The sequence below is a fragment of the Haliotis rufescens genome, unplaced genomic scaffold, assembly GCF_023055435.1.
Source record: "Haliotis rufescens isolate VD_foot unplaced genomic scaffold, xgHalRufe1.0.p SCAF_18, whole genome shotgun sequence".
Classification (NCBI taxonomy): domain Eukaryota; kingdom Metazoa; phylum Mollusca; class Gastropoda; order Lepetellida; family Haliotidae; genus Haliotis; species Haliotis rufescens.
Window position 1 is genome coordinate 7,019,629 of NW_025963868.1, and position 21,359 is coordinate 7,040,987.

Genomic DNA, 21,359 nt, shown 5'->3' on the forward strand with positions numbered 1-21,359 from the left:
TCGTCTGTAAGCATGGCGCACAGCCCGTCTCCGGTGTTGCCTGGACCACCCCAATCTTTGTCGCCTATTGTAAACTGTTAGGAAATTCGCCTTGCTCTTATAGTACGGATTTCTTCTCTATTGATGACATGAGCAGAATTGTATAAATTATTCAATTGTCTTTCTATATTTCATGTATTTATTTATTTTTTTTTTAAATTGTTATATGTCATGTACTGCTGTTGTGTGTCTCGCATTCATTGGTATATTCACAGTAATAAGGCGAGAGGCCGAAGCACATATACATATAAAAGGTAGGTTTACATTGTGACAGGAGACAAATGTAACATGATATTACTGTGTCTCGCATTCGTTCATATTGTGAACACAACAGCACTGGCGGGAATTCCTTGATTGACATCCTCTTGTTATTTGGGAATAATCAGGTTACCATACACGTGTCAACCATTGAGTATACCCGCCACCCCCTCATTGCAACCCGCTAGACGTTACCCGTCCCACAGTCGAAAAATTACACTTGATTTGCCAAACATTCGTGAAACTGGAGATATTGACGTCCACCCCTATATCGTACCCACAATTCGCCATTTTGTCCTTTCATTGAGATACTGTCTCAGAGTCAGGGGACTTAAACCAACCCTGAATCCTAACGGTTTGCCAATATGATGTGAGTGAGTGAGTGAGTTGGGTTTTACGCCGCTTTTAACAGTATTCCAGTTATATCGCGGCGTGTCAGCTTAATGTTAGAGGAAAGCCCAAATTGATGCAGGTGTCAGACGTTTACCACTTCGGTGAAACCAAAAAGCACGGGTATGGTGCTGACAAACCTAGAAACATAATCGGGGCGAACCGGGATTCGAACCCACAATCATAGGTTTCTGGCGTGCCCTAGGGACGCAATTCTGCACCTTAGACGACTGCCCCCTGTAGGATTTGAAAGAAAATATGTACTTTGGTTGTAAAATATTATCTTGGAGAGATTGGGGTCATTTTAACCGTATCACATAATCATGAACCATCGACGACAACCCACACACAATGAATGAAAAACTACAGTTTAAAGTATTCCTAAGCAATATTACAGTACCACTCTGGTCGGTACGATGTTTGAAATTGATATCGGTACAGTAGGATTGAATCCCTTGTGTAAGGTTCCTAAAATACTTGTCGCGAGAGTGTGTGTAAGTTGGACTTTACCCTACTTTTACCGATATTCCAGCAGTAGCTCGGCGGGGTACAAGAGAAATGGGCTGTACACCTGCAGCAAGACTGACCCAAAATGGTGATTGTAGATGACAGTGATTTAGCTGATTGCAAGACATCGTATTGTGATGGCGAGGGTCGTGGCAAGATCACCCCATCAGCCATAAAGTTGATGTGTCTAAATGCGAATGTTTACAGGACGCAGTAATGTAGACGTAAACCAACAAACAGATGGAGTGATTGACATTCACCTCCTTGTGTAGTGTCGTCAATACCACACCCTTTCCATATAATCCATCAAAAAGTTCTCCTCAAAAGCGACACTCAAATATATAACACGACAAGACATTGGAGCTACACATGTACCTTAAGTGGACATTAAACGCCCACGTGACCATACTGATCATATGACCAGACAGAATAAAACATGAATATATTGTCACTGAGATAGTTTAATGTTGCAATTAAACGAAATAAGAGGTCTTCCATCAACACTGAATCCGTCTCACATCTCGCCACAGAGAACCCAGAGAACACGGTTCCACTTCCGTTAGGAGGAGATGAGGGAATGACGGATCCATTTGGGACAGTATCGTATTTGTAATCAAATCATTTTTCTATTTTACACTGAGGCACGTCACACTTTCCCCAGCGTTCGTCTACATTCATGGTGTAACACCACAAATACTTGCCGTTTGATGGGTCACGGCAGAAGTTAGCAGATCCGTTGAGAGTTTGGGGCGTATCAAAGCCTGGGATAGTGAACACGGTGTCTGTTGCGTAGCTGTGAGAGTGTGGCTTCATAGCATCCCATCGCTGGCAGGTGTTGCCGGATGTTGTTGTTGATTGAGTTCCAGTATACAACGCCCTTCCTTGAGATACCGTCCAACAACCAGATACTGCCAAGGACAACATGATCAAATTCGTCAATAACCTGATAAACTGGCACAATTCTTTTCCATGGTTTTTCAGACAAATATTATTTATTAAAAAAAACGGTTGCAACATTCGCCTCTTTTCATGCACTGTCGCTTCGGTTGTATCTTCCCCAGGGAGTGCACTGATCAGTAGACCTCGGTAGACATAAATGAGCAGTGAACACGGTGTAGTAGTAGTAGTGGTGGTGGTGGTAGTAGTAGTAGTAGTAGTAGTAGTAGTGGTAGTAGTAGTAGTAGTAGTAGTAGTAGTAGTAGTAGTAGTAGTAGTTACAGATTAAAATCTTAAATGCAGACTTCTCTCAGGAAGCGCTGCCTTGTCGAACCCACCCAGAACCTTTCGAAGAATGTGGACACTGCAGCCTTCTACATTACCCAGATTGCCAGAAGGGTTGTGTTGCGTTGGGGAGGTACCACACATTAGGCACCAAGAACAATGGGGAGTCGGATAACTTGGTACTTGGGATGCAAGCATGACATTTCGAAAGCGAGGTCTGCATACTTGCCATGTTTTTCCTGAATGTTGTCAATGAGTTTTATATGTATATGGCACCTTCTACATATTCTGGGGCGTAATCGATGGACGTCTGTGTCGAAACCACAAGCATGTCTACGACAGCAATACAAGGATTGAACCACTCCATCATGACGCTTAAGATACCGTGTTTTTGTCAAAGCTCGGCATCCATTGACGTTTGGACATTACGTTCATTGCAAAATCTACATTTTATTTTCATTTCAATGCAAAACCACACACTGATGGTTTCGAGTGGGAACTGACTGGTCCTGAGCAGCAAACAGAATGCTCACTTTTCAGCCAAGCCGACTTCATCGAAGTGAAAGGCTCTGCAGGGTTTCTGATCCTCTCAACAGGATGAACATAAACTCGATGCAGTGGTCATTCAGGAAAAAATGTAAACTACGGCTCGCCGAAAAAGGGGAGTCCTGGGCTATTCAAATACATTTTTCTCTGTTCAAATACTTCAAATTTCTCCCTGCAAGGACGTCATTAGAAGTTGATTCCTGATATTTTCTATATATTTTTTTTAAACATAAATCGAATTAAGGGTAATTTGCAATCGGGATATTGACCAGAACTGGGCAGGGGAGATCAGTCTGCAATAGCTCATACTTTCAACAAAGTGCCAGTTTTCATATATGCATTGAGGTAGTTTATATCCTTACTGTTGGCACACTTCAGGCTGACCTTCGTCCACAGCCCGTCTTCCTTGCAGTAGCTCGTCACCATCTCACCAAGAGAGAGTTTAAGGAAACCCTTTTTGCATCTGTACTGCGCGATATCATGTATCTTGGTTGAATTGCAGTCAACGTCTGTGCCTTCTAAAGGTGTCGGTGAGCCACAATCTCCATTCAGCATAGACGCCAGGTTGGCTGTAATGAAAATGTAAAGAAATAAACACGATGTTTTGACATAGCAATATCTGAGGGAAGCAGTGACCGAGCTAGTAAAAACCAGGGTGTTCCCCTGAAGTTATTCTGCCCGGTCCCTGCTGACGAGGAGCGTGTTTTCTGAAACATATGAAACGTCCCAAAAACATTACCGTATTCGACATAATAAGCGCCCAGGGCGCTCTCAAACTTAGAAATAGTCGGCTCATATTAGAATATAATTTTGGTGAAAAAAACAAAGATGGAAGATAAATTTCGTGGTTTATGCTGACAGTCTGAAATTTTCATATAAGACATATTTATTCTTCCAGAATTTAATTGCCCATAATTAAGGGTGCATATAACAGACGAGTCCTTATTATACGCGAATAAATAAGTCTAGTGTACATGATCAATCGGAAGGGGTGCTAATTGGGATTGTTCACTCGCCAATATATTAGCAAATATCGCCGTGGGCGCTTATTAGAGCGGGGCGCTTATTACATCGAATACGGTAATTAATAGTTGATTAATATACCATTCTGGGCCTGTGGCCTTACATTACTATAAAATCTACGTCAATGTCTATGTCTAAAACAAGTCGGAGATCATGGAATATCAATGTTACTACCAAGAATTAGAACAAAGATAAGTGTTGACAACAAATATCCTATGCAGGAACATTTACGTTTGTAACTCTTTACATCAAGACACACATCCTATAAGTTGCTTGTTCCTACAGCAGTAGCGGTTGGTTGGTTGGTTGTTGTTTAACGCCGCACTCAGCAATATTGCAGCTATATGGCGGCGGTCTGTAACTAATCGAGTCTGGACGTGCATGGGGTGTCATTCATGACGTGTACACAGAAGGTCGAGTAATCTCTGTAATCTGCTCATCAAAATACTGTGATTTACTTGGTTTCATTCATTGCTTGTATGTGAACTATTGATGCGGCGTGTGCGCGGAACGTTCACGGCTATTGGCATGCTGGAGTCTGGAAGAAGTCAGCGTGCAGTGGCCATTACCACAATATTCAACAGTCTGTGATCAGGAGACTATGGAACAGATACCAACAAACCCAACATGTTGACGATTGACAGCGTTCAGGGTGTGCCAATTCAACGATAAGTGTACAGGATCGATTTATCCAAAGTCCGCCTCTCGGAAAACGAGCACGCATTAAATTCTTGCAAACTTTCATCAGGCTACTGGAGTACGAGTTACGATTAGAAATCGACTATAATAATCAAGAAGAATCATCGGATCCTGGCGATATTGAGAGGTGCAGCTAAAAAAAGGTCATTAGACGACTTAGCCACTTGAGTATTTGAAACATGAAAATTGCACCAGCAGCAAAACAAATGTACACTACACAATGGAAGTAAATTACCCCGTCGTGATTTTAATTAGAGTGAGTGTATTAGGTTAATGCCGCTTTGAACAATATTACAGTTTCAGCTTGAATTTGGAGGAAAGACCGAAGTGTTGCAGACGTTTACCACTTAGGTGAAACCCACGAGCACGGGTACGATACGGACAAACTTAGAAACATAATCAGGGCGAACCGGCATTCGGGCCAACAATCATAGGTTCCTGGCGGCCCGATGGACGACATTCTGCACAGAGACTTGCGGCGTCTGGGCCGTTAGACGACTGGGCCTCCCGTGACCCCGATTTTTATTAGAATGGGTACACAGGTACACAGGTACACAGGTACACAGGTGTATGTATATGCATGACTTACGTGGCGACCCGTGAAGATCCGGGGTAGAATACGTCTTAAGCAACCCATGCTTACCGTAAAAGATGACTATGCTTGTCGTAAGAGGCGTGTAACGGTATCGGTAGTCAGGCTAGCTGACTAGGTTGATGCATGTCATCGATCCCAATTGCGTGGATCGATGCTCATGATGACAATCACTTGATTGTCTGGCCCAGACTCGATTATTTACAGACCCCGCCATATAGCTTGAATATTGCTGAGCGCGGCGTTAAACAACAAACAAACAAACAAATTTTCATGGATAGGGCATGATGGCTCGAAAACGTGATAACGTCTTTTCGTACCCGACGGCGTGATACGTTTCTCGTAATATTATCCTAAAGTCTGATCCGGACTCGATCATTTTCCGTCTCCGTGATGGGGCTGGCATATTGCTGAGTGTTCCGTTCTCGACGCAGGTAAAGCATTGCACTAACCTTGTGTGTTGTATGTGACTCATGCACCTCTGCCAGTCGTCCACTACAGGCATGGATGTTTTCAAACGAGATAGCGAGCGATGGTGGTATTACGCAATACTCAGCTGCACCATTGTTTTACACATTATGCGAGACTGGTCACCTCGGAGTCAGTGTGATGCGTATGTGTGGGGTACCGGTGTTAAACTGCAGCATGTTATGTCACCTGCTTTGAGTGAGTGAGTGAGTGAGTGAGTTAGTTGGGTTTAACGCCGCTTTTAACAGAATTTCAGTTATATCACGGCGTGTCATCTTAATGTGGGCCTCGGACGTTTACCCTCGAGCACGGGTATGGTGCTGATCATGACAAACCTAGCAACATAATCGGGGCGAAGCGTAATTCAATCCCCCCCCCCCCCCCCCCCCCCCCCCCCCTAGGTTTCTGGCGTGCCCTAGGGACGTTCATGTAACTTTGCACAGCGAATCGGCAGTAGAGATATGTGGAGCATTGTAAAGCATTTGTGTTCATCACGAAACGTCAAACGCATATTCAAAAGACATTTTGAAGTATGTCATGTTCTTGGCTATGGCAAACCAAAGATCAAAGAAAGAATTGTGTACATACGCGAATATCAGATATGAGATTGTCATCCAAGGAGTGTGAAACGAACTGTGAAGTGAGTGGAATGGCTTTTGTTCTATTTTGAGCATAGAAAACATCAGATCTTGACACGACCTTGGTATGCAGCTGTGCACGTCAAATTGCATGCAATTTGTCCCTTATCATAAAGTAAAATAACATATTATGTCTATAATGGCTCAACTTTGCTTCCCACTACAAAGTAAGGTGAGTCGAGGTGAAATCGGGTTTAAAGTCGCGTCCAAGATTATCGCAATTATATAACGACGTGCATGCACGTGTGTGTGTGTTTGTGTAGCTGCTTGTACTAGTCCGGGCATATGTCGATTTATAATCCTAGCTCACTGAGATACCATGCCGCAGTTTAACATGAATACCCCACTCAGACACAGTATACTGACACCGAGCCGACCAGTCCTTGTTTTATTCCCTTAATGCCGAGCGCCAGACAGGGTAATAACAAGTACCATACTTTAACGTGCTTTGTTATGACACAGCCGGGGATCGAACCCCGGACCTTCCGCTCTCGGCGACTGGACGCTCTACCACTAGACCACGGAGGGGGCAGACTACAAATTGAGAATGAACACTAATGAATGACAGAATAAAAGTTAAGCTGGCGAATGAAGTGGAAATAATATCTTCTTTACATTACACGAGCTTCAATGAAACAAACACTGACACAAACATAGTTGCGTTTTGCATACATGTGTACCTTGAATGCAGTATTTAATATTGTCCTAAAACTAAATAACATTTCACAAAATGTAGACAATTAACAACGCAATTTTGTGCATCTGTACTGCTGCACATATGTCTACATATTGTTCTCCAGAAAAAAATGTTCTGCGTATGGTAAAGCTGAGTATATCCAAACTTTGTGTTACGCCGCATTTAGCAATATTCCAATACTATGGCATTGAGGGGACGACAGCAATCGGCTTCACACATAGTACCCGTATAAAGAATCGTACCCGATTCTCTTTGTGGCCATCCCTTGGGCACACCAGAAACCTATGATTGTGGGTTTGAATCCCGGTTCGCCCCGATTATGCTTCTAGGTTCGTCAGCACCAAACCCGTGCTCGTGAGACCTGCATTTCCTCCCACATTAAGCTGACACGCCGCGATATAACTGGAATACTGTTAAAAGCGGCGTTAAACCCAACTCACTCACTCATAAAGGGACAACAAAGGGCGTCAATGTTGTCCCAATAGTGCTGTCCATTTACCCTTCCTCGAAAAGTCTGTCACGAAGTCTTATTATGGTATTGACTCTGTCAGACGGGGCAATGACAAACACGTTACACAATTTTTATTTTCAGCATCTTTTTCGTTTGTATGTTGCTTAACTCCGCATTCCAATATTCCAGCTATTGGACGGCCGTCTGAACATAATCGAATCTGGACCAGGCAATCCAGTGATTGACATCATGAGAATCAATCTACGCAATTGGGATGCACCGACCAAGTCAGCGAGCCTGACCACCCGATTTTAATATGTATCATATCGGAATGTCCTTGACACAAGAAGTAAAACATCTCACCCCAAATATACCTTTGTCTAGAAATTCACCTGGGCACGCGTCCTTCTCATCACAGCTTGTCTAAACTACCTATCTTTAACGTTGTCACAAACATGCGTGAGACATGCAACTGGAATGCCTACGGATCAATCGTATATTACTTATATGGACCAACTTGTCTGGAGATTAGGAGGTAAGAGAACATGAGGAACACCAACTCTTAAAAAATGCAGATGCAGCGGTAGCTGAGTGGGGAAGCATCTTCCCGAGCCAAGGGAATTAACTGACTTTAAAAGTCCAGTTTCCACCCTTGCCGAACTAGGCTGGCATTATGGAGTTAAGAGTTTGGCTGGATTGACGAGTCTGTGCATAGTCCAATCAAAATCGTGCACCGAAATCGAATTCCGGTTCGTAAACTGTCGTGCAGAGTTTGGTCGATTGCAGGATTTGCAAAGCATGTGCACCGCCAACTCGTTGTCAACAGATATTTTCCAAATCTTTTCCCGTTTTTAATCAAGGGCTCACATGATTTGATGCACTTCGTGATGTAAGACCCGTTTTATCACAATATAGATTTTGATTGTTGATCAGATCGTCTTGTCTAGGCGCCGCCATTTTGTTTGAAGCAAATGGAAGTGATACGAGAGGTGGAATCTGATTGGTATAGGGCATAGAAGGGACATTACTCGTTACAGCCACTGGTGGCGCTACGATAGAGCCCAGGAATTCCAGCCGAGTTCGGCAAGGGTGGAAACTGGACTTTTATAGTCAATTAACTCTCTTGCATCGGGAAGATGGTGGGGAAGAGGCTGAGCGAGCGAGTTTAGAAAAGTGTTATCTCATACAAACAGTTATTATTGTCACGGCAATACGTCCATAGATTACAGATGTATTTTTCGGGTGAACGAGAGAATGTGTACATCGGTAGACGAGTAAGTGAAAGAGTGCTTGTAGGACTTATCAGATAGGTAATTGAGAATAGCTGTTCTGCTGTTATCGTAACATTGTCGATGTTCCGATTCCCATTTAAAAATAGTTCTTCTGCCAGAATAAAACTGTTTGCAAAATAATAAAAGCCGTAATGTTTCTCTTTCTACGTCAAAAGGTTCTCATTGTGTGCCACAACGTGTAAAATTACACGAGGAAGCCCTCGTCACTGTCGTCACTTTGTCACGTGACATGACGGAGTGTTATACTTTATCTGTTTTGAGCCACTAATTCAGCATCACGATGTGACAGATGGCACTGCGACAAAATGCAGGAACACCAACGACAGCCGGATGAAGGAAATGATTAACACCAGAAGATGTCTCCCATCGTTGCAGAACAAAAGCTTCAACTCACGTACGGCTTGGTTGCTTCAACAACGTGAGTATGAAGAAGCAACCGAAACGTTCGCTCCGTATCTTTGTTCCGTGACCGCATTCGTGACCAACTCGTGTTATTCCGGGACAAGCCGAATAGCGACTCGTGCCCCTCTCATGGCCATTTCTGCGACCGGGCTCCGTCTATGCGCAAACGGGCATACCTAAAACGATTGTCAACTCGTTGCGTAATGGTTCACATATATTTCCCCATATATTCTATATATTTCAGATGCAATTTAAAACACATCTGGACGTGCGGAATTATACAGTATGGTTGAGCACATTTAACTGTGTCTTGGGTATATTTTCGATGCAAGACATATGTAAAATCAAAAAATATTTCCGAGGGATTCTTTGACGAAGAACTTGAAATCATACGCGCATTCTGATTGGTTTGTCGTATTTGCGCACATAACATTCATCGACACGGAGTCTTCTTGCATGTAACGGAAAGGGAAGAGTGATGACGAATGCTGCGACCGCTGCGGATCCAAAAGGGACACGTTGTTATTGTTGTATCAATCCACTGGGATCATGTAACTTTGTCATGACTTTCTGAAGTTTTAGAAACCTTGGAGAGACCTGAGAGGATGGTGAATAATTAATATAATAAACTTCAAGTGAAGTATAAAAGCTCATTACCCACTGTTTTCTCCAGGTCACCAAGACGAACCACGGTGTTTTCACTGTCATGTGACAGGTTCTCTGGAACAAACAGGAACATATTGCATACCTGGTATAATAATTAAATGTAAATATTTAAATTCTGAACTTTTTAAAATGAAAATGGCAAAACGCTTTCCATAACCATACGTACTCAGTCGACAGTAATTATTGTTACGGCAATATGTCCATAGATTACAGGTGTATTTATTTATTTATTTATAAACTTATTAAAATCAAAACGGCAAAACGCTTTCCATAATCATACGAAGTCGCTCCTCGGGACCATTATGCAATTCCGACTATATCATAAGCATAAATCACTTTAGAATAGACATGATACCAGGTGTTCACAAAAAGGTGAACTTTTCCTAATCCACAACAGCCACACGGAGAAGCAGGTCAAATGTTCACCTGATAAAACACGGGAACATGTTGTACAAGTCAAAATAATTAATTGCATGCATCTAACATTTGGAAATGTCTTCCATAAAACCTTTTGTGGAGCTTTACCGAGGGCTTGAAGGATGTAACCCTGATGAAATAACATTTGAGCAAGTCCAACTCAAAAAGGCTTATTCTGTAACCCGGTTGACAAACCGTATCCGACTGTACATATATACTGACTGACTGACTAGCACTGTTCAAAAACTGTCTGTTTCCCTGCACACCGTCCTCACACACAACAAACCCCTACCCACCCTCTCACGCTCTGGTCATGTGACTCCCCCGCTCCACGATCAAATGATCACTGGGTCAAACTTGACCATATGACCGCTACAAGTCTTGTGGCGCTTTTTTTTACATCCAGTAGCCTCTGTTCGAAGCGACTTTATACCACATCCCCCCCTCACATCAACACTCATTTAATGTTTGTAGAAAAAGCGTGATCTGAATCTTTAAGCATAGATCTGAACATGAAACAGGTGAGGCTGTTTCATTGGACTCTTTTATTTCTGCCTGCAGTAATTAATAATATTGTTCATGAGAATGACTATGACAGGGCAGGTTGATTTAAAATGTATTCTTTTAATGTTCTCAACTAGTTTTAAAATCGAAACTGTGATACTCTAGTTATTTTACTGTCCTTCGCTGACAGATATTTATTCCATTCAAATCTATGTATTATATGTCAGTTCTCGTCACGATATTGCTGAAATACTGCCGATGTGACGTAAAATCATAACTCACTCACTCACTAAAGTCTATTAGAGTACAAAACTAAAATTACACCTCCGATTTTCCTCGCATACTGATGTACAGTGCAAATATATCTATTGGGAACCCAAAATATCACCATTGCTTGTGTAAAGAGCCAAGAACATTGATAGGCCAACATTTAAAAAAAATTCGAATACTTGTTGGTGAGGTGAGGTGAAGCCAGGCGGGGTAAAAACAAGTACCGTCTATTTGAGAAAAGACCGCTCACCAAATTTCTTCTCGAGAACATTAGCACGCCTGTCAGCAGCCACTTGGTGAGAGGACGTGTTTTCTGAAAATATTATTTCCGATGCAGTTAAACAATAGTTATACTTATGGTTACTGCCCATGGCGATTCCGGATTCGATTCCCCCGTAACCTATGCTTGTCGTCAGAAGAGGCAACTTAGTGGTTAGAAGCTAAGCCTGCACTAAGAAGAGATTCAAGAGAATAGTGTTACCGGTCTACTTCCAAATTGAAACAATATCATAACGTAAAATAATTCAGTGTGAAATCAACAAACAGCAAATAAATGGTGTTTAATTGTATTTTAAAATGAACTAGGTTAACAAATCAATACACATTACTTCACATCAAGTACAAAGGCAGTATACAATAGAGTGGAGTATAAACAGTATACGGGCAGTATAAAATCTAATAGAAGTGGTAATAATCACCTAGCAGCAACAGTGGTCAAGCTTCCAAAATGGCATAGGCTGTATATAATGAGTGACAACAATGATCTTCACAAATCCGCTGGTCTTGATGTAATGTAAAATTATAGAGGCACGCACTGATATAGTGTAAACCCCTTCTAGAAGGTACTATAAGGACTGGATTAGTCTAACTGTTCTAGAAGATTCCTGATTGCATTTGATTCCAAAAGTATCTAAATACAGTAACTTCCACAACACTGCTTACAATAGATAGTGCTACATGTACATTCGCGAAAACTAATTGTCACAAAACAATTCTACTGAATCATAACAATTGCAATTAACAGTGTTTAACAATACATAATACTACCATTTAACAATAGTAAATAATAAATATCAGTAAAAAATCAGGTTAAAAACAACAACATGCATTTAATTTACCATTTGCTGTCTCCAGTTCACCAAGACGAACCTCTTTGTTTTCATTGTCATTTAGCAGATTCCCTGGAACAAAAGACATCACATTTTATGCCCGGTATTATATGTAATTATAGATATTTGCATCCTGGACTTAAACTCTTTCCATAATTATTAGAAGTCGCTCCTCAAAAAAGAGACCATGTACAATCCTGGCAATGTCATGAGCATGTATGTATGCTTCGCTGTAAAGTAAGGATGACACCTCGTGTTCATGAACCTAACCCGCAACAGAAGCACGAAGAAGCATGTCAAATATTCACCTGATGAAGCACTGGAACATATAGTACAAGAGAAAATTGCGAATTGCATCGGACATCACCGATGCGTCAAAATTTTGGAAATGTCCACCATTTGGGTACCATATTTATTTTTAGAAAGATGTTCTGAGGGCTTGGGTTATGTGATCCTCATCAAACAACTTTTGTGGCAGAGTTTTACGACGCTTGTTTATAACGCATATGGTCGGGAGCGTAGGGTCAACGGTTGGATCCCCGTAATGTTATAGCGAAAAACTTTATAAGATGGTACTTATTGCTGTCCTGGCAGGCCTTCAGCGTTAAGGGATAAAAAGGCTGTTTGGCTCACAGTCAGTATAATGTGTCTGCGTTTGATACCTTGTTAAAATTGTGGCACGATATTTCGGACGATCAGCACTTAAAACAGGTTTTAATCCGGGCTAGTATTAGCGGACAACGACTATAACACAATGCTATTTGAGAAAAGACCACTTACAGAATTTCTTCTCAAGATCATTAACACGCTTGTCCGTAGCCTCTAGGTATGATGACTTGTTTTCTGAAAAGATAATTTCCGATGCAGGTAAACAATAGTAATTCTAATGATTACTGCCCATGGAGATTCCGGATTCGATTTTATTCCCCGTAACCTGTGCTTGTCGTTAGCAGTTGAAACCTTTGCAAATAATAAAAATTAAGCCCGAATTAAGAAGAGATCAAAGAGAGTAGTGCTATGTGTCGTCTTCCAAATTCTTACAATAAGATAGCGCAAAATAACTCAGTGATAAATCAACAAATAACAAAAAAATGGTATATTATTTACAATTGTATTATAAAATTAATTAGAGTTACAAATCAATACAAATTACTTCATATCAATTACAAAGGCAGTACACAATAGAGTGGAGTATAAACAGTATACTGGCAGTATAAAATGTAACAGAAGTGGTTTGGATATTCACCTAGCAGCAACAGTGGTCAAGCTTCCAAAATAGGCCTAGGCTGTATATAATGAGTGACAACAATGATCTTCACAAATCCGCTGGTCTTGATGAAATGTGAAATTATAGAGGCACGCTCTTGTTCACTGATATAGTGTAAACCCTTTCTAGAAGGTACTATAGGGACTGGATTAGTTTAACTGTTCTAGAAGATTCCTGATTATATTTGACTCCAAAAGTATCTAAATACAGTAACTTCCACAACACTGATTACAATAGATAGTACTACATTCGCGACAACTAATTGTCACAACACACTTATACTGAATCATAACGGTGGCAACAGTGTTTAACAATACATAATACTACCATTTAACAATAGTAAATAATAAATATCAGTAAAAAATCAGGTTAATAAAAAACATGCATTACCATTTGCTGTCTCGAGTTCACCAAGACGAACCTCTCTGTTTTCATTATCATTTAGCAGATTCCCTGGAACAAAAGGCATCACATTTTATGCCCGGTATTATATGTAATTATAATTACTAGCATTCGTACTTTTCTTAAATATAATGACAAAACTATTTCCATAATTATTAGAAGTCGCTCCTCAAAAAAGAGACCATGTACAATCCTGGCAATGTCATGAGCATGTCTGAAACCATCGCTGTAAAGTAAGGATGACATCTCGTATTCATGAACCTAAACCGCAACAGCAGCACGGAGAAGCATGTCAATTGCTCACCCCATGGAGCACGGGAACACATGGTACAAGTGAAAATTGCGAATTGCATCGGACATCACCGATGCGCAAACGTTTGGAAATGTCCACCATATGGGTACCATATTTATTTTTAGAAAGATGTTCTGAGGGCTTGGATGATGTGATCCTTATAAAACAACTCCAGTTCAGGCAGAGTTTTACGACGCTTTTTGACATCTTGTTTATAACGCATATGGTCGGGGAGCGTAAGGTCGACGGTTGGATTCCCATACATGTTATAACGAACCTTCCGTTCTCTGATCAGACGTCATATCTACTACAATACTGAAGCGATCCTAGGACATTTCAAACGAATATAACACAATGGTGTTTGCGAAAAGACCGCTTACCGAATTTGTTCTCGAGATCATTAACACGCTTGTCAGTAGCCTCTAGATATGATGACTTGCTTTCTGAAAATATAATTTCCGATGCAGATAAACAATTGAAATACTAATGGTTACTGCCCATGGCGATTCCGAATTCCATTTGATTCCCCGTAACCTGTGCTTGTCGTCAGCATGCAGTGGCAACTTTGCCGATAACTACAATAAAGCCCGCATTTAGAAGAGATCAAAGAGAAAAGTGCTATGTGTCGTCTTCAAAATTCAAATAATAAGATAAAGTAAAATAAGTCAGTGTGAAATCAACAAATATCAAAGAAACGGTATACAATTTATAATTGTGTTACAAAAATTACTAGATTACAAATCAATACACATTACTTCACATCAATTACAGAGGCAGTACACAATAGAGTGGCAGTACGGTTTTCAATGGCAGTGTAAAATATAAAAGCAGTGGTAATAATATTCACCTAGCAGCAACTGAGTGGCAACAATGATCGTCACAAATCCGCTGGTCTTGATGTAATTTGAGAGGGAACCCTTGTTCACTTATATAGTGTAAACCCCTTTTAGACGGTACTATACAGGGATGGATTTGTCTCGGTGTTCTAGAAGACTCCAGATTTCACTCCAAAAGTATCTAAATATAGTAACTTCCACACCACTGCTTACAATATATATTATTAGTACTACATTCGCGACAACTAATTGTCACGACACAGTCCTACTAAATCTAAACAGAAACAACGTAATACAATTGCAACAGTGTTTAACAATACATAATACTACCATTTAGCAACAGTATATAATAATTATCAGTAAAAAAGCCAGTTAATAAAAAACAGGCATTACTCTTTGCTGTCTCCAGTTCACCGAGACGAACCTCTTTGTTTTCATTGTCATTTAGCAGATTCTCTGGAACAAAAGAGAACATATTGCATACCATGACAAGTGCTCACCTGATGAAGCTCACCGATGCATAAAACTTTTGGAAATGTCCCCCACCTCGGTACCATATTTATTTTTATAAAGACGTTCTAAGGGCTTGAATGATGTATCCATTATGAAACATCTTTTGTGGCAGAGTTGTATGACGCTTTTTTGTAATCTTGTGGATAAAGCATATTTAGGTTCGGAGAGCATCCCCGTACACGTTTTTACGAAAAACGTTATAAGATGGTACTTATTGCTGCCCTGGTAGGACTTAAGGGGATACAAAAGGTTATTTGGCGCATAGTTACTACACTGTGTCTGAGTGTTAAAAATGTGGCATGGTATATCAGAGGACCAGCACTTTAAAACCGGTTTTAATCCGCACTAGTATAAGCACATACACACATGCACGTAGCACACACACACTCACGCACGCACCCACGCACGCACGCACGCACACACAAGCTCACGCACCCATGCTCACACACACAATCACGCACGCACGCACACAAACACACACGGGACGAGCATGTGTTCATGAATCACTATCAAATGGAGATGATATCAGGTGTTCGTGAAACGGTCAGCGTACCGTGCTCGACCGGTCGCACCCGTCCCAAACACATGCAAAGGCAAATCAGTTTTCCACCTTAATAAACCACGGGAACATATTATGCATGACAATTGAGGGAATTGCATCAGACGACATTTTTGTCACTGGTACGTCAAATTTTGAAAAGTCCTCAACGTGTTGGTTGGTTAGTTTGTTGTTTAACGCCGCTGTCAGCAATATTCCAGCTATATGACGGCGGTCTGTAAACAATCGAGTCTGAAACAGACAATCCAGTGATTAATATCATGAGCATCGATCCACGCAATTGGGATCGATGACATGCATCAACCAAGTCAGCGAGCCTGACCACCCGATCCCATTAGTCGCCTCTTACGACAAGCATGGGTTGCTGAAGACCTATTCTGACCCGGATCTTCACGGATGCCTCAACATGTCGACCATGAGCAAGACCTCTTTGAACTCTTGATAGAAAGAGCATGTCCATGTCTCAGAATGTAAACGCCAAAGACTGAAGCTGCTGGAACATTGCTCGACATGGAAGGAAAGTTCAGTATTGGAATGTCGAAGTCATCCCTCTTGTCATACAGTCTTGTTGAGAGTGAATGTCACTCTGAATAATTATAAAATTATCTAAATAGGGATCAAATGAGGCGGTCTGACTGCTCTTTATTCCTAGTTCAGGTGGGTAAATCAGTGGAAACGAATTGGCTATTTGAATGTTATTGAACAATATCAGATCATCAATATACCAAAAATGTAAACATTATCTTGGATAAACATTAATTATCTATATCTATATAACCTCCATATTCCACATTTCTGTACATCACTTGCATAATAACGGTGTACGTTTCTACACCGAATCGGTGCACCCATTGTAATAAAGACGCTGCATATCTAAAGATACCCCTTGTTCATCATATACCAACTTCTGAACGCCACGTAACCAAGCTGTGGTTAAGTTCATTGATGAATTCACATTTTATATCCATTTTAATAATAATGATTATGGCCTGATAGTTTAACAGTTCTTTAAGTGTGTAGTTTACTAAATGCATTAAAGGACCGATCGGTACTTGTTTATGCGAGTTAACGCCCGTAAAGGTAAGAAATAAAATTATACCGCGGATTTTACTTTCATACTCATGTAAAATGTTCTAAAAGGAAATAGGGAATAAAGATACACAAATATTTCACATAGATTGTGTAAAGAGCCAAAACATTGTCAGGATAACTGAAATTATGAATATTTTGTTGGTGAGGTGATGTGAAGGCCAGGCCAGGTAACAACAAGTACCATCTTTCGTTTGTCGTGGCCTGAGGATTGAACCAAACGAATTTCCGATCAGATGTTATATCTACTTTAAAACTGAAACGATCTTGGAACAGTATGATCGAATATGACGTGATGCTATTTGATAAAAGACCAGTTACCGACTTTCCTCTCGAGATCATTTACACGTTTGTCAGTATCCTCTTGGTATGGTGAGTTGCTTTCTGAAAAGATAATTTGCGATGTAGTTAAATAAACAACAATAATACCATCGATTATTGTCCATGGAGATTCTGGATTAGATTTGATCCCCCTACCTATAATTGTCGTCAACAGAAGCAACTATGTAGATCAACAATCAGGCCTGCACTCAAAATAAATTTAAGATGATAGTAAATAAATATCAGTTATAAACGATTTAACTAAAAGAAATACATTACCCTTTGCCGTCTCCAGGTTACCAAGACGAACCTCTTTGTTTCCATTGCCATTTAACAGGTTCTCTGGAACTAAAAGGAACATATTGCATACCTGGTACGTTGTAAATATTTCCATTCTGAACTTTGTCAAATTAAATGACAAAAGTCATTCCGTAATCATCAGAACTCGCTCTTCAAACTAGAGGCCATTGTACAACTCCTTTTGTGTTTACAGCAAGTGTTTATGATAGCAGGTGTGTGCGAAAAGGTGACCTAGCCTAACCCCCAATAACCACATGAAGAAGCAGGCCAAGTCTTCACCTAATCAAAGGTGAGGTGAGTCGAAATGGGGTTTAACGTCGCGTGCAAGATTATTGCACTTATATAGCGACGTGCATGCACGTGTGTGTGTGTGGCTGCTTGTACTAGTCCGGACTGAGGCCGATTTATAGTGCTTTGACACTGTGATACCATGCCGCAGTTTAACATGGATACCCCACTCAGACACAGTATACTGACTCCGAGCCGACCAGTCCTTGTTTTAGCCCCTTAATGCCGAGCGGCAGACAGGGTAATAACAAGTACAATACTTTATCGTCTTTTGGTATGACATGGCCGGGGATCGAACCCCGGACCTTCCGCTCTCCGGGCGGACTCTCTACCACTAGACCACGGAGGCGGTCGCACCTAATCAAAGACGGGAACACATGTCTCAAGGTTTACTGAAGGCCCTCATCAAATAACTTTTGAGCAAGATTTGTATGCCGCTTTCTGACATTTAGTTGACAAATCATCTGATCAGAGAGCATACGGATGACGGTTCGATCACCATACGGGAAATGGTATACAATCATACAATCAACAACTGTATCATAAGATAAACTAGGTTTATACGTAACGTTTGGTATGGAATGGGTATTTGGCGACGATTTTGACGTTCTGGTACGTAAGCCGGACTGCTTCGATGATGATATAACAAGACTTAACGAAGGATAATATTTCGCTTACAGATGATCACGTTTTTGAACAAATGATTATGAAAGTAAAATAAAACATTATAAAAATGTTTTTACAAAGTGATCGATATTCATTGCCTTCTCCTTAAACAACCAACGTTAAGATTTGGCAGTAGGGGGATATCAAAATCCACTAGAAAACACTCCTCCTTGTTGTCCCAAAATCACTGAAGTCACAGCACAAACACTTGATCACAACAGCTTATTAAACATTATGAAATTAATTCAGCACATGCTCAAATAAGCAAACGAATCAGTGTGTCGGGGCTGCAACTGTCACATTTCCTTCACATCCTGGCGTCGAAATCTTGGAAATCACAAGGTCACAAATATGCAATCCATCCTGTCATAAAGTGCTGGCTCCCCTGCAGCCTAAAAGGCAGCTGTTCTGTCAATCTCCAGTTCCATTGGCAGGCTCATTCTCAGTAAATCAACAGGTTAATGTTAAACCATATAATAGACCGGGGTTGTCATCTCTCTTCGTGTAACTTGTCAGAAGCACGGAGACTGTAAACAACTAAAAGCTCGGAGGTTCGCACAGTTTAACCAGCGCTTTCACTCTTCAGTGAATCTATCCAAACTAACGTTCAATTCTGAATTAAATATGTTTACCAGATCACAGATTACGTGTATTAAATATGTATATGAGCTCACAGATTACATGTGTTCAATATGTATATGAGCTCACTGATAACATGTATTTAATATGTAAATGAGCTCCCAGATAACATGTATTTAATATGTATATGAGCTCCCAGATAACATGTTTTAATATGTATATGAGCTCCCAGATAACATGTATTTAATATGTATATGAGTTCACTGATAACATGTATTTAATATGTATATGAGCTCCCAGATAACATGTATTTGATATGTATTTGAGCTTACGGATAACATTTATTAAATATGTAAATGAGCTCACAGATTACATGCATTTAATATGTATATGATCTCTCAGATAACGTGTATTTAATATATACATGAGCTCACAGATAACATGTATTTAATATGCATATGAGCTCACAGATAACATGTATTTAATATGTATATGAGCTCACAGATAACATATATTTAATTTGTATATGAGCTCACAGATTACATATATTTAATATGTACATGAGTTCACAGATAACATGTATTAAATATGTATATGAGCTCACAGATAACATGTATTTGATATGTACATGAGCTCACAGATAACTTGTATTAAATATGTAAATGAGCTCACAGATTACATATATTTAATATGTACATGAGCTCGCAGATTACATGTGTTAAATATGTATATGAGCTCACAGATAATATATATTTAATATGTACATGAGCTCACAGATAACATGTATTAAATATGTAAATGAGCTCACAGATTACATATATTTAATATGTATATGAGCTCACAGATAACATGTATTAAATATGTACATAAGCTCACAGATACATGTATTTAATATGTACATGAGCTCACAGATTACGTGTATTTAATATGTATATGAGCTCACAGATAACATGCATTAAATATGTAAATGAGTTCACAGATTACATATATTTAATATGTATATGAGCTCACAGATAACATGTATTAAATATGTACATGACCTCACAGATAACATGCAATAAATATGTACACGAGCTCCCAGACAACATGTATAAAATATATACCGCTGATGGATAACACATAATTACATCAGCGAAGAGTCATTATTTACATCAGCAGGTACACATTATTCACAGAAACAAACACATAAACAATATCAGTTGCAGAAAAAATACATCAAGTAGGTTTGATGCTTCTTTGAATATCATATAACGATGTGGCAGCTTGATGTGGGAGGAAATTCCGGAGTAATGCAGGTCACATACGTTTGCCACTGGCGAACAAACCTAGAAACAAAATCTAGAATTCGAACCAATGGTCATTGGATTCTGAAACGCCTAATGGAAGGAAGAACAGCGAATTATGGCGCCATAAACGACAAGACATCAAGGAGATCATCAGAAGATGAACGTTATCAGTATTAGATACAAATTGTTAAACGGAGATCGGGCATGAAACATATCAGCAACACTTTGAATTCGCACAGAAAGGAAACAAAACATAATACATATTCAGATCTGTTACTTTTTCTTCATTTTGGTCTATTGGCGGTAAAATATCTATATATTTGTAAACTATCTCACTCGACTTATTCACAAACAATGTCAATTATATTTGATTCAAAAGGAATTGGAATTATCACTTACCATGTGATAGTGGAAAACTGTGGGCACCTATAAAACCCGAGAAATCATTCGACTTCAGCACAAATGCCTTTACTGCATTTCCAGCCATAAGTACCCAGAAACAGATAACACACACGCGACACGCGGCCATACTGCCTAAGTGTGGTGTTTTCTGAACTTAATGTATTTCATATATATGTAGGGTGTACACAATGTGTTCACAATGAGGTGTATTCGAAAAATATTACCATTGTGTAACATATAACAAAGGCTAGGCCAACATTTTCCTCGTTAAAGCTTGTAATTATATTTATTAGAAGAGCTATCCATTGTAAAACATTCAACATACTATCTGATTAGGTAATGTTGGCCTTGACAGAAAGTTGAGTTGTTT

General features: G+C 40.0%; 1 protein-coding gene across 2 annotated transcripts; it reads right to left on the bottom strand.

The window, feature by feature from the left end:
• Positions 1-1,647: 1,647 nt before the first annotated feature.
• On the bottom strand, positions 1,648-21,126 carry LOC124149673. Of its 2 annotated transcripts, XM_046521402.2 has the most exons (12): positions 20,987-21,126; positions 17,748-17,816; positions 17,469-17,531; positions 15,380-15,442; positions 14,531-14,593; positions 13,847-13,909; positions 12,970-13,032; positions 12,199-12,261; positions 11,331-11,393; positions 9,881-9,943; positions 3,324-3,530; positions 1,648-2,102 (listed from the first exon to the last, which is right to left on the bottom strand). In XM_046521402.2, the coding sequence occupies exons 1-12, from the start codon at positions 21,114-21,116 to the stop codon at positions 1,813-1,815; spliced, it is 1,200 nt and encodes a 399-aa protein (XP_046377358.2). In that variant the 5' UTR covers positions 21,117-21,126; the 3' UTR covers positions 1,648-1,812. The 2 variants fall into 2 exon arrangements, with proteins under 2 accessions (XP_046377358.2, XP_048253988.1); XM_048398031.1 differs by lacking the exons at positions 12,970-13,032; positions 13,847-13,909.
• Positions 21,127-21,359: the final 233 nt, after the last annotated feature.

Coding starts and splice junctions, on each gene's coding strand:
- LOC124149673 (XM_046521402.2), bottom strand. CDS start 21,116: ATGGCCGCGTGTCGCGTGTGTGTTATCTGTTTCTGGGTACTTATGGCT. Junction 17,817..20,986: donor CAGTTTTCCACTATCACATG/GTAAGTGATAAT, acceptor TGTTCCTTTTAG/TTCCAGAGAACCTGTTAAAT. Junction 3,531..9,880: donor TGACCTGGAGAAAACAGTGG/GTAATGAGCTTT, acceptor TTTTCATTACAG/CCAACCTGGCGTCTATGCTG.